This window comes from Suricata suricatta, chromosome 15 (assembly GCF_006229205.1).
Source record: "Suricata suricatta isolate VVHF042 chromosome 15, meerkat_22Aug2017_6uvM2_HiC, whole genome shotgun sequence".
In the NCBI taxonomy this organism is placed as follows: domain Eukaryota; kingdom Metazoa; phylum Chordata; class Mammalia; order Carnivora; family Herpestidae; genus Suricata; species Suricata suricatta.
Genome location: NC_043714.1, coordinates 37998276 through 38012386, shown reverse-complemented (window position 1 = coordinate 38012386; position 14111 = coordinate 37998276). Strand labels below are relative to the sequence as shown.

General features: G+C 37.4%; 1 protein-coding gene across 1 annotated transcript in view; it reads right to left on the bottom strand.

The window, feature by feature from the left end:
* The window catches only part of TMEM67 (transmembrane protein 67), a 50797-nt gene that overhangs the window by 23035 nt on the left and 13651 nt on the right, over nt 1-14111 (bottom strand). The window contains exons 7-14 of the mRNA XM_029923926.1: nt 9626-9688; nt 8126-8280; nt 7897-8005; nt 7067-7153; nt 6504-6569; nt 4285-4441; nt 3564-3687; nt 1960-2065 (exon numbers count right to left, since the gene is read on the bottom strand). Of these exons, the coding sequence (XP_029779786.1) occupies nt 1960-2065; nt 3564-3687; nt 4285-4441; nt 6504-6569; nt 7067-7153; nt 7897-8005; nt 8126-8280; nt 9626-9688 (867 nt within the window). The remainder of the gene's footprint in view (nt 1-1959; nt 2066-3563; nt 3688-4284; nt 4442-6503; nt 6570-7066; nt 7154-7896; nt 8006-8125; nt 8281-9625; nt 9689-14111) is intronic.

Below are 14111 nucleotides of genomic sequence, written 5' to 3'. Positions count from 1 at the left end.
GCGAAAAAGCTGGCAGAATTGAGGGAAGATTTTGTTTGGTTATTTTCCTTTGTTTTGAAGATGGGAGAACTTGAGAGTGGTTATAGGCAAAGGAAAGGGGCCAGTATGGAAGCTGGCTGAATCAGGGGAGAGCTGTAACAGGATGCCGGAGAAAGTACTGCAAACAAGCACAGTAGATTAACCTAAGTAAGGAGGAAGGGCCCTTCGTCTGTGAAAATCGGAACAAGAGGCAGGAAGGACAATGAAACAGAAGTCCTAAGTGTTACAGAGGACCTGAGGGCACTCATCTGAGGGGAAATTTAAGGGATGCTCTTGGTCTGCTCAGAAAATGTGAGAGAAAGTTATTTGCTATTGCTGAGAGAGCAGAGATGTGGCTGAATGCTTCACTAATGGTGAATTTTTCCAACAGCTCTCATGAAAAATTAAGAAATGATGAAAGAACTGTACACATTCTATACTTAGAATGAATCTGAAGTGGACTTCACCAGTATCGTTTCATGATTCTCTTAAGTCTTTTCCTATCTATTATTTTCCAATTTAGCGAGACTTACCTTGCAATATTTTAAACAAACAAAAAGATAGTTAAAGAAAAGACCCAGAAGTGTTTTATCTTAAGTATCCTCTTGGTTACCAAGGAAATTTTATTAAAAAAAATTTTTTTTAATTATTTATTTGAGAGAAGGAGAGAGAGAGAGAGAGAGAGAGAGAGAGAGAGAGAGAGAGAGAGAGAGAGAGAGGGAGAATCTCACGCAGGCTCCACGCTGTCAGCACAGAGCCTGATGCAGGGCTCCACTTGGGGCTCAACACAGAGTTTACTGGACTGAGCCACCCAGGTGGTGTCCCTACCCAGGAAATTTTAAACCAGGCAGTCTTTTGTTATTACTAAGCAAGTTTCTGGATTTTCTTCTCCTCTTATTATGGCGCATAGAAGTTCAGGCAATGGAAACATTTTAACATCCAATTAGGTCATAGAAATGAGAAGGTAAAATCTTTCAGAGAAAAGTTATGTTATGTGCCTACTTTTTCCTCAATGGAAGCTTGAATCTAGCAGCTGAGTACAAATAGAAATACAACAGAGAAGCCAGAAGTACTGGCTGTAGGAACTAGACCATTAAAATTCAGAAAAGTAAAATAGCAGGAATTCAAGCTATTAGTAAGGTTTGGAGGCATGTTTCCAGAGAGGGAAGGGAATGGCCACTTAATCTCTCTGAGGGAAAAGTACAGAAGGATTAGCTCTGGTTTTGGTCTCTATTCCTCTGTCATGTGCCACTTCTCAAAGCAGAAAGGCTTATCTGACAGCTCGTGAGGTTGGGAGGTAGACCTGAGCGTGTGCTCAGCCTTTTCCAGGCTCATCCTCAGTGGCTTAGCCCATCTTCAGAGCACAAGAGGTCTCTACTCCGTTCACAGGCCCTTCCAGGCAAGGGAGGCCTTCAGTTCTGCAGTTAACTTTGAGTTGGGGAAACAGTAGGAAGCCAACCTGGCTGCAGGTCCAAACTCTCTCTACTTCACTTGAACACTACTAGGTATAAACTACTGATGATTTGAATCTTTCTTCCTGTTGAAGTGCATTGTCATCAAGCAAGCAAGCCTGGTGAAAAGAGGAACACATATGCCTGCTGAAAAGTTTGAGTTTCTGCTGAGAAATCTTAGTGCAAGCAAGTTGGCCAAAGACGACAGAAGCAGACGCTGCATATTTCAGCAGACCCCAGGATCCTGAACAGGGATGCCCAACTACTGGTGATAGTGTCTAGAAAAAAATCTTAATTCTTGCTTTTTTACTTGAAGGATCTGTAAAGAACTCACCTCTACCATTATTAGTAAAAAGTAATTAAGGCTTGACTATATTTAGTGCAGTATTTATTTAAAACTTGAAAAAAGACTAATAACCTTTGACCACAATGTAAACTGCGTCCGTATGACATTTACACATGTAGAGCCACTGAATGGCATGGAACTCACCTTCACAGACTGGCTGTTGGGATCTTTGATATCAATGTCACTGTAGGCAATGGTAATTAAGGGAGGGTAAATGTTTCCATTTTTTGTATTGGGTACAAGATAGATGCTGTTTAAAGAAAATACATTTTTAGTTATAAATATATCTAAGTCCTTAAACATACAGTTGACTTACTGTTGTTGTTGTTATTGTTTTAAATTTAATATAGATAGTCTTGGTGATCTCGGAATCAGCCAGTTAATAAGGACTAGGGGAAAATAAACTAATGGTAACAACATACGCTATCTTAAGGAGTCAAAACTTGAATAATAAAATATACCATCTGAGACAAATTAGGAACTGTTCTTGACCTAGGTCCTATGAAGTTTACAAATGAAATCTGAAGTACTATGAACAATCTGTGAGGAATAGTCAAAAGTGAAGAGTCACACGAAGGAAAAGACAGATAATACTAAAATTTTCAAAAGAAAAAGATGAATTCTTAACAAAAGAATGTATGTCATAGCTAGTACTGTTTATAGCACAGAGAAGAACGTGTTTTGCTGAACTTAATGCATGAGTATAGTTTGTAAGTTCAAAAAAAGGAAAGTGCCAAACACTAGAGGTCAGCATGGTTTTACCACAATCAAGTTAGACCTGACTAGGTCCAATTTCATTTTTGCCAGTGATACTACATTAGTAGATTGAGGGGACGCTAAAAAACACAGTATATCTGGACTTCAGCAAGATATACTTCCTGTACCTCATAAGATTGCTATGAAAATCAGAATGAAACAACAATGAAAACATGTATGTAAATTGAAGTGTTTCAAAGTGCCAGACTCATGTAAAATGATGGTGTTGATTCTTGCCAGTGTATTCATGTATACATCAAAAAATATTAGAGTGGATGAGGTGCCTGGGTGGCTCAGCAGTTAAGCATCCAACTTCACCTCAGGTCATGATCGCACAGTTCATGAGTTCGAACCCCACACTGGGCTCTGTGTTGACTGTGCAGAGCCTGGAGCCTGCTTTGGATTCTGTGTCTCCCTCTGCCCCTGCCCCACTCGTGTTCTTTCTCTCTTAAAAATAAACAAAAAAAATGTATCAGAGTGGGGAGAGTCGGTTATGAGCTAGAGGTAGGAATCTCATACTAAAAACAGAGAAATAAGGGCTGTAAGGCACTATTCTAAGGTAGGATCATCATTAAGATCTCTTAGGAATTGGGAGGTGCTGCTAGTTAATGCGGGCCATGGCAGAGAAGTAGCTGTGAAAGGAGGTGAAAGCACAGAGGATTGCCCAGTGCATGTGTGCGGGCTCCCTCACATTCCCATTTCAGCCCACTGCTACTCAGTTCCCCTCTACCTCTCAACCCATTCTAATTAAAAAGGGCTAGAGTGTGAATTCTGATAAAACGCCTCAGGTTCTTCTGATAGAATTCTCCCTTTGGAGCTCCTCACTTCTACTGGTGTATATGCCAGTCTACACAGATATCCAAAAATCCCTATGTATTGTTCCAGTTCAGTTGTCCTTAATGTTTTCATCTAATGATTACTAGTAAACACTTTCATTATCACATTTTCCCATAAACCTCAACCTTAATTTAGTACAACAGATGTTTGCTTACCTCAGTGATATTTGGGTAGCAATTCTAATTAATCTTGGCTGACTTCCTAAGCCATTTTCTCGTCCACTTATTGCATCCACTAAGAAAATGCGCCGGGTCAGAAGCCACTTGCCAGAGCTACTGTCTTTTATTATAAAATGAAAAGGAAAAGATGGCATTAAAAGATACCTTCAACTTGTTCAACATGGTTCTCGAGGAGAAGTTACTGAATAAGTTTAAAACACAACATTAGTACATTCTGTTTAGATAAGATGATTGCACAAACAGCTATTGCTGCAAGAAATTCCTGGTAATGCCTTTCCCCACCTCACTTGAATGTCTTTTGATTGTTTGGACTTTCATCCGTTTGGAAGGATTTTCCCTACAAATTATCTAAATAAGAAGGATTTTATAATACAAGAACAAAATAAATGAACTTGTCTGAAAAGCAGCTTGAGAACAGCTTGAAGAAGCCCCAGTCTACAGTGCTACTACTTTTTCTCAACTTCCACATTGGCAATAATATTTAATTTCTTAACAGTAAGCCTGATACATTTGGCAAAACAGTTCTAAATATACTATCAGTCTTATTGTTTTACTTCTTGGCAGACTATCAAAAACCACTTAATAAGAGAAAACCCATGACCATTTTTATAACCCATGGTTTATTAAATTATCATGATGGTTGACTTATTTATTGGTTTTCAACTCAGAGAGAGAAGGGTATATATGAATATCTTACCTTGGTTTACAAATATTTTATTGTATTGAAGATTTAGGTTTAACACAGGCACAGCCCAAACATATTGGTGTTGATTTTCATCAGTATATTCAAGATACACATCATAAAATATAGGAGAGGGAAAGTCGGTTATGATCTTAGAGATAGGAATCTCACACTGGAAAATAAAAAATAAAACCACTAAAAATTAGAAAGCATACTTAAATTTTAAAGTGTTCTTCGGGGCGCCTGCGTGGCTCAGTCAGTTGAGTATCCGACTTTGGCACAGGTTACCATCTCGCAGTTTGTGAGTTCAAGCCTTGCGTTGGGCTCTGTGCTGATAGCTAGGAGCCTAGAGCCTGTTTCAGATTCTGTCTGTCTCTCTCTCTCTCTGCCCCGCCCCGCTCATACTCTGTCTCTCTCTCAAAAATAAAAATAAACATAAAAAAAGTGTTTTTAAACTATCTATATCTTTAAACCTTTTTATATGCATTCCCATGAACCTTCTAAAACATGAATACTATAATATGATTCTTTGTAAGAACCAAAAGAACTAAAAGTAAAGAACTGCCTGGTTCTTGTTCTACAACACAGCTGGAGAAGGTATGTCTTCATTCTCACTCTTACATGTACATCGGTGAAAAACTTTAAAAACTACTGTCCTAAGGGATGAGGTATTCATTCTTCCTCCTGATGTACAGTGTTGTCTATGATTTGGCTTCCCTTAACAGAACTAGACTTATCTCCCACTGCTCCCTACCAGTCTATGGTCCATTCATACCAACCTCATACAGTTCCTAAATATGCTATGCTCTTCTATGTCTCTCTGACATTACAAATGTTCCTGCCTGATATTCCCTTCCCCACTGTGTTTCCAGGCAAACTCACATTCATTTTACAAGACCAAATATCCCTCATTCTGAGAAGCCTTCCAGTACTTCCTCAAGAACTGCAGACGACGCTTCCTTTGTGTCAGTAAGGTACTGTGTACACACCACATTCTACATTCTTTGTGGTTCTTTGTCTATATAGTATTTTCTCTATTAGGCTGTGAACTACTTCAGAGGCAGCCCGGTTCAATGAAAAAACCATGGTTTTTAAGCTTAACACAACACCAGTTCCACAATTTACCTAATATCTCACTGAGCACCATTTCCTGACTTATGAATGATATGTATTATGATAACAATATGTATCTCACATAGTTATTTCATGGATCCAATAAAATTACAAAGACAAAATGCATTCAGCAGCAGGCATTTAACTAGTGTTGATTTTCTTGGCTCATGGTAGACACATAATAACATTTCCTTTCTTTAAAAATAGCGTAAGTCATTTATGATAATAAAAGTAAATTCACTTTTATGATAGAAGTTTAGAAAATATTAATGTTTTATTTATTTTTGAGAGAGAGAGCGAGTAAATGAGCAGGTGAAGGACAGAGAAGGAGACACAGAAACCAAAGGAAGCTCCAGGCTCCGAGCTGTCCGCACAGAGCCTGCAGTGGGCCTCGAACTCATGAACTGTGAGATCATGGCCTGAGTCAAAGTCAGATGTTTAACCAACTGAGCCACCCAGGTGCCCCTGAGGTTTGGAAAATATTAGAAAAAAAAATCACCTGCAATCCCACCATCCAGATAACCACTGTTAAAAATGTTTATTGTCTTCCAATCTGTGTTCCATGATGATATTTTTCATTGTAGTTTAACAAAAGTGGAATCACAGTTTTGTTCTATGGTGTATGTACATGCATTTTATCAAGAGGTATTTCTGTAGACAAGTGAATATCTTTCAGAAGTTTAATGGTTCATAATATTCCTTTGTACCATACTGTAATTTCAAAATGGGTTACCAAAGGAAGGAAGGTCAGGGAGGGTAGGAGGGAGAAAAGTATGGAAGGAGAGAAAGAAGCATTTTTATTTGTTAACTGGGGGGTAGAGAGCAGAGGGAGTAACATTTTTATTAGTCACTAAAAATAATATTTTCACTTTATTTGAAAATGCTCAGAAGAAAATACTATTTTTAAAACCTATAGCAATAATTATGAAACTCTAATATTATATGATATTTAAACTCTATAGTTGACAAGGTAAGATTTTTTACACCCATATAATTAAAAACTGTATCAATCAGTGATATCATTCACTACTATTAAAAACATTTAAAAAATTCAAAGATCATCCCAATTATTGCTGATGTGAAATGAAATTAAAATATAGATTAGTATAGTCCAAACTTACATTTTGTTGATAGGTTGTTCCAAAAGAATAAGCAGCATTCAGTCTTATCTCTGTGTCTGGACAAAGCTAGAGCAAAACAGTACACATGATAAATATCTGAGAATAATGTTTTCTTGGCTTATAGTCAAGGGTTCTTTTTTTTTAAATTTTTTAATGGTTTTTATTTATTTTTGAGAGACAGAGACAGGGCGAGCAGGGGAAGGTCAGACAGTGAGAGATACAGAATCTGAAGCAGGCTCCAGGCTCTGAGCTAGCTGGCAGCACAGAGCCTGACGCGGGGCTCGAACCCACGAACTGTGGGATCATGACCTGAGCTGAGGCCGGACGCTTAACCGACTGAGCCACCCAGGCGCCCCAATCAAGAGTTCTTAAATCCCTACATAACGTGTTTTATATAATACTACTTAAAGTAGTTTTAAGAAATTCCCATTTAAAGCACAATAAAAAACTTAACATAGCCATGCAAGTGATGCTCAAATCTAGTAAACATCTAGTCTTTTCCTAATCTTTGCTGAAGAAAAAATAAGGCACATTAGGAATTCTTTAGCTAGAAGTATGCTCACCTGTAAAACACCTCCTTCTAAAGTCTGCCACTTGAGAAAATTTCCTCTTACATTATAGGAAGCAGCAATAAATTTCAGTTTTCTATTCTGATTAAATACAAACAAGAATAAAATGTTACACAGTCTAGAAGCAATGCAGTATTCTATAGAGAAACATTTATAATTGACTGATTCTTTCTTTTTCCAGAGATTAAATATTAAATTCAACTATCTTTACTTTGAAGCAAAATTAATCTAAGTATCTTTATAATTAAATACACCTAAAATAAATTCTTTTTTTTTTTTTTTTTGGATTAAAACCATTATTCCAGAATTGAGAGGCAATGCCAGTGACAGATAACTTCCCTCCAAACCTGGTAAGTGTGTGTGTGTGTGCGTGCAGAAGAGTGGGGAGTGAGCAGGGGCAAGACTTTTCTATTCCATCATTCTAGAGGGTCAAAAACCCAAAAGTAAAAATTTGGATCTGAGAACAAAAAGTTGTGCTATGGAAATGACAGAGTCCTAGTCAATCTTTGGAAGCAGTTCTTAAAAATGTAGAGACACAGAAAGACAGAGTTTGTTTGGCATTTGGTGATAAAAACTACTTTCCCAGTCCTGCATGTACTACTGACTGCCAGAGCCACATAATCCAGAGGTATCCATACAATTAGTAAGACGGGTAGACTCTGTAACGTTTAATTCCTATAAGCAGCTGATATTTTGGTTTAGTTTAGTAATTAAATTTTTAGAGAAAACCTAAGGAAGCAAGACTTACAACTAATAACATTCTTACTATCTCTTAAATTATTAATCAGAATACAGTTGTTCTCTAATAATCTAGTAACTTATACCTGGGCTTCCCCTTTAAAACTGAAATTTGTAGGAAGAGGTGTGGTACTGAGTACTTGAGGTGCTAGTCCTAGCTGGTCTCCATAGAACAGCCATGGAAGATTCTGTCTCCTGTAAATAATTACAATTGCTTTAGTAACAGGGTACCCATATATCTTAGTACTAATATTTGTGAAAGTAACTGCACTGAATTTGGTCAAAATGACAGTTTATCAATCAGGAAATCTTTACCAAAATGAAATAGAATGAACGGTGCGCAGTCCAGCAGTATTTCCAAAAATGAACTGAAACAGTCGGCATGCATCAAAAGTGAGAGAGTCGTAAGAATTCATGTTCATCACACACATATTTCCGAGAGCTTGGCAAGATGTTAGGTTGGCATACACCTACGAGAGAACCATGACAAAGACACGTAACATGGACTTTAATACTACAAGCCAAAGCTGATATAAAAGTTAGGCGTGTACCTAGTCTCCAAATTCTTTTTGGTGGTATTTTTTGCTCTTTAATACCTTTCCTCTAATTTAAGTAGAAAAGAATTTTCCACTTGAATAATGTGTACATTTTAATGTAAATTATAGGTGAAAATATAAAGATGAGCAGTTGAAAAACGAACTAAAAACACAGCACAGCATTTAAAAAACAGGTAAAATAATTATATTTGAAAGAATACTAATTTGTTGGGTTTGCCACTCAAACTTTTCAGTTTTCCCTATCAGGAAGAGGCAGCTCTATTTTTTACAGCTGAGTCAAGTCAAACATAGCAGTGATCTTTCTCTCCCTTCCCGCGCCCAGCTCTTCAGTAAATCCCGTTGCCGCAATCTTCACCGTGCATCCAGAAGCTGCGTTTCTGTGAGACCCACGCTACCACTCTTGTTCATGGGTCCCCCATCTCCCGCTCGGCTTACTGTAATCCTCTCCCGGCTGGTCTCCCTGCTTCGGACTTGCTTCAGCAAAACCTATTCTCTGTGTTAGCGGTCCTTTCAAAATCTGAAGTTCAATTATTATCTTCCTTTGCACAAAATCCTTCTAGTCTCCCTGGCCGTAAACTCTAGGTCCTCGCCGCAGCCACTCCTTCATCTCCGCGTTCTCCTCTCCACTTTCCCTCATTTACTGACTCTGCTCTAGCCACCCCAGCCTTCTTCCTGTTTCTTAAGTATCAACATGTAAGAGAACTTCTTTGGAATCTCTGCATTTGCTGTGGTCTCTACTTAGAACTCTCTTTCCCTGGATATTTACACTCTCACTTCCTCTAGGACTTTGTTCAAACATCACCCACAGCGATACGTATTCCAACCACCCCGTATAAAATAGAATCCTTCCACTCTCTATGCTCTTTATCCTGGTTATTTGTCTTAGAGCACTCCAGGAGGGATTCTTCTTCCCATCTTTCTCTGAAATATATAATCTGATCTGAGAACAGGGCCTGGCACACAGTAGGTCAATAATCAACATTTAATGAATGACAGTATGAATCACTTTCCCCTAACACTCAATTCCAGCTGAACAAGCTTTGAAGACATTCAATTTGTGTATAATGAAATGTGAAACGAGAAACATTTTCTTTGTGTATTTTCTTTCCATTAGAAATAGGTTATTTTTCTTATAGAATATTACCAAGGAGTTATATCTAGAAGATATATATTAGAAGACTTTTATTATCTGGAAAAAATGGTGGTGGGACAATTCTTTAAAATGGAATAATATTATGTGAAAAACATTTAAACTTACCCAACAAGCAGCTGCTGATGACTGCAAATACTGTGCAAACCATTCTGAAGTGAAAGACATGCCCTGTTCACAAGAAGTTTTAGTTTTAAGTTCAAATGAAGATTCCTTACATACGCTGCTGAGAAAATACTAACATGCATATTTTCCAATGGCAAATGACTATTATTACTTTCTCAATGTAATTAGAAAATAGTTTTAATGAGGTTATAAGAACTCATTATAACCAAGCTCAGTTATTATTAAGAGGCACTGCATTACAGAATCATGTCACTTAGGGCTAAGATATAAGGAAACAAAGTGTGTCTATAATCCAAAAAATCTATTGCACTCATTTTACTAATACAAGAAACAAAGAATAAGATGGCAAAAAAGAAAACTAGATACTTAGTATTTCATTGTTAACATGTGTTGATTTAGGATTATTATACTGTATTAAATGGCAAATAATAAAAAAGAAACATTTATGAATGATTTCTAAGCAACAGGATTGGGGATATAGAGAGTCATTGACATTCAAAATCTCCAAAGTGGTGATTCTCAAATAATGATGGACATCAGAGTCACCTGTGGAATTTCCTGAGCACAGAAAACACCTGACTGTGTTCCAAATCAATCTCCAGGAGGCTGAGGCGTGCATGTGCTCTGAGAGCTGCAGACACAAATCTCTGGCTCAGAACCACTGCTTTAGAGCTTATCTGCACATCTCGCTAAAAAATGACACGCTGGGAAACATCATTTAGAGATGTGGACAGAGAGGAGATAAAGCCGAATTATATGGAACATGGCACCATGGATATCAAAAAAATCTACGGTAAAATTCAAAGTCACTATAATTATCTCATCAAGGAGCAAAAATTCTCCTTTTTAAAGAAAAAAGCCACCTCTGCGTACAAGATTGAAGAAAACTAGTAAAAATGGAAAGCAATGACAAACGTGTTTGGACATTCATGTAGTGTAAACCCACAGACAATTCCAGTGACAGTGTTGAAGCTGTATGATCCTTTCATAAAATAATATCCACATATTTTAACCCAGGAATTTAGAAATACTTGGGACATTTATCATAAGGAAACAATCTCTCCAAAAGGAAAAACATATCTGTATGCATAAAATGGTTGGCAGCAGTATTATTAATAACAGAAAACCTAAATACTCAAAGGCACTGCAATTATGTAAACTGCAGTGTATTCGTGAGAGTGTTAGGTAACTATTAAAAAGTATACTGGTTGAGCCTGAAACCAAGGAAGTGCACAAAGACTGATGGAGACATGTCAAAATACCATAGGAACTATCTCAAAGTGAAGCCGAAGACAATTTGAACTTTGAGGAAAAAAAAAACAGTAAACAATTATAACACACTGAATAAAGATTTCATGAGTTCAAACTGAAAAAAAAAGTATAGAGTGAAAGGAAAGCACTCTTTACAGAAGACTGCTAGCTACTAAGTGTAGAGGGAATAATAGAATTGTGGAATTATTTTGAAACAACCAATTTAAAACTTGATTCAGGCAAGGCTGATTCATCAGTGGCCACTGAAATGCATATTTACAAAGTCTCAAAGTAAAATCTCAGACTGACTTGTTAACCACAGTCCCTGTACAACGAAGAGAAATGGCAGACCCCGCTGTGACCAGGCAATCAAACTTAGCTCTCCAGGAACGGGACAAGCTACCATGTGCTCTTTGTTATGATGCAATGGCTGTACACAATACCTACATCATATTCTCACAAAAAGATGTTTCACTGAATCTAACCATGAGAGAACAATCAGGAAAATCCAGATTGTGGGACACTCCACAAGAGACCTGGCCTGGACTCTGCATTTCAATTCTACAAAGGCCAAAAAAGCAAAAACAACAACAAAACCCCACAAAAGCAAAACACAGCAGGGTCTGGATTAAAGAAAACTAAAAGACTAATTACACCGTGGGATCCTTAAATGGATCCTTGGATTCTCACCTCCTCTCTCCCTGTCCCCACAAAAAGGGAGGCATAAAGGACCTTATTAGAACAAAGGGTAAATTAGGTATGAACAGTGTATCAGATAATTTTGTAAGTTTCAAACTTCTTGGCTGTGATGCCAGGAAAACCCCCTTGTTCTTAGGGGCTATATAATAAGATATTTAGGAGTAAAGTGTAAAAGTCTACAACTTATTTTCAAGTGGCTCTGAAAAAAAAATTGTGTGTATACATGCAAATGCATAAAAAATGTATAAAGCAAATGTGGCAAAACATTAATAATTGGTTAGTCTAGGTGAAAACTTTTTGTACAGTCCTAGTCTTGTACTTTTTTTTAAGTTAATGTATTTTGAGAGGGAGTGCACAAGTGAGCAGGGAAAGGCAGAGAGAGAGGGAGACAGAGAATCCTAAGCAGGCTCTGTGCTGACAGATGTAGGGTTCGAACCCAGGAACTGTGAGATTATGACCTGAGCTGAAATCAAGAGTTGGAGCTCAAAACTGACTGAGCTGCCCAGGCACACCCTTCGTCTCATATTTTTAACTTTTTTGTAATTTTGAAATTTTCAAAATAAAAGTTGAGAGAAACACAAAACCAAGATGCTAGATCACGATTACTATCTTAGGGGACAGACAATGGGAAGACACTGACCCATATTTTTGGAAACTACTTATTGGCAGGTACATTCCTAAAGTAGGATTAAATGCCTCTCATAGTTAGTTTGTATAAAATTATACAAAACTAATTATGTTCCAGTTCTGTATAACCCAAGAGAACATCTAATCTGTAACGTTCTAAGCACACTTTTCCAATTAGGAAGCATGTACATTATCAAGTCAGTGTAAGTATTTTGGTCTAGCTGGCAATTAATATACATAAGCTAATAAACATGCATTTTGGTTTATCAATCCATCTAGTCTCTTGTGGGTTTCAGTATTTTGTACTGGTCCCCTAGGGCCTGACTGCCTGCCAATGCAGTGCTAAAACTGAGTTCTTATGCCGGCCAGGCTGAGGGCTGGGCCAAAATAGTCACATAATCTTAACTACATTTGTTTACATGCCTCATGACTTCAGCTATACAGAGCCTGTCTCAACATTAGTCATAAAATGACTTGAAATCAAGATTTCCAAACTTGTCCTTAGGAAAGCATCAGTGTTCAAGACTGATAATGTTTAAATGAAATGTATTAACTGAATCAGATTAACTCTTCCCTGCCCACCTTTTCTTAACAGACGTCTGCAACAGATCTACTGCAAAGTAGGGTGAGGAAGGATGCGGAGGTGGTATGGAAGAGAGAGTACGGTTGGAAGACCATTACGCAGAGCAAATGAGAGTAAACCGAAGATGAGAACCAGATTTCTCACTACTGGGGAAAAGGTACTTAAAATCTGTCAAAAGGAAAGTTAGAAGGAATGCTGGGGTATTGTTTTAGAATTGAAAGTATCAGTAGGAATTCATTTACAATATATATACAAAATAAATAGTTACAGATGTATGTATGTATAGAGGTATCTGTCTCCTAAAAGGGCATACTCTGTGTGGTAATCTTGGTTTCTAATTATTATACTCCAGAAATTCTAGAGCATTGGTTGATCCCAGGGCTGACGTAGGAAAAGCACAAGATAAGCCTGGAAATCTTTTGTGCCAGAAACAAAGGAAATGCTCAAAGAATGATGAAGATATATCAAAAAGACACAGAAGCCAAACTGAAGAAGCTTCTACTAGCTAAATCTAGGACAATTTGAGCACCAAAACAAATAAATGCACGTATTGTATGATAACCAACTAAATAAAATAGGAACCCACTAATCTATACCTACATTAATAAACAAATATATAAACGGGAAGGAAAAATTCTTTCTTATAGTAGAATGCTAATTGATAAATGAAGAAGCAATGATGGAAATATTCAGCAACCATAATAGTAGCGCAAATATCACCATCTGAGACTAAAACTTACTGTTGTTTAACATAGTGTTAGATTTGGTGAAGATTAAGTGCAATCTTGGAAATTCTCTTTAGAGAATATTAAACTATTATGAAGGGAAAAATGGTACCCTTATAGCAGACATGGTGACTTTATGGCATGTGATCGAAGTCAGTGGTGGGACAAATGGACACTGTGTGCCCTCTGTTATAATACACTGACATCCTTTTTGTGATTTCCTGCCAAGCATGTCCTGATTATGAGGAAAAAGTGGATGGACTCAGGTTGAGGGTCATCCTATAGACTGTAAGGCCTGTAACCTTCAAAGCTATTGAGTTCATGAAAGACAGGGAAAGACGAAGGACCAATTTCAGATCAGAGGAGACTGAAAGAGGCATGACTTCTAAATGACTGGTGATCTAACACCAAAGAGGAAAAAGAGATGTTACTGGTACTTAGGCAAAATTATTTTAAAAAGGAAAGAAGAAAAAAAAATGGAAAAATGAAAATTAAAACGCTTTGACAATGGTACACAGAAGGTCACTATAACCTGCGACTGGGGAAGAACACTCCAGAAGACATGCATCTTATTACAAATGAG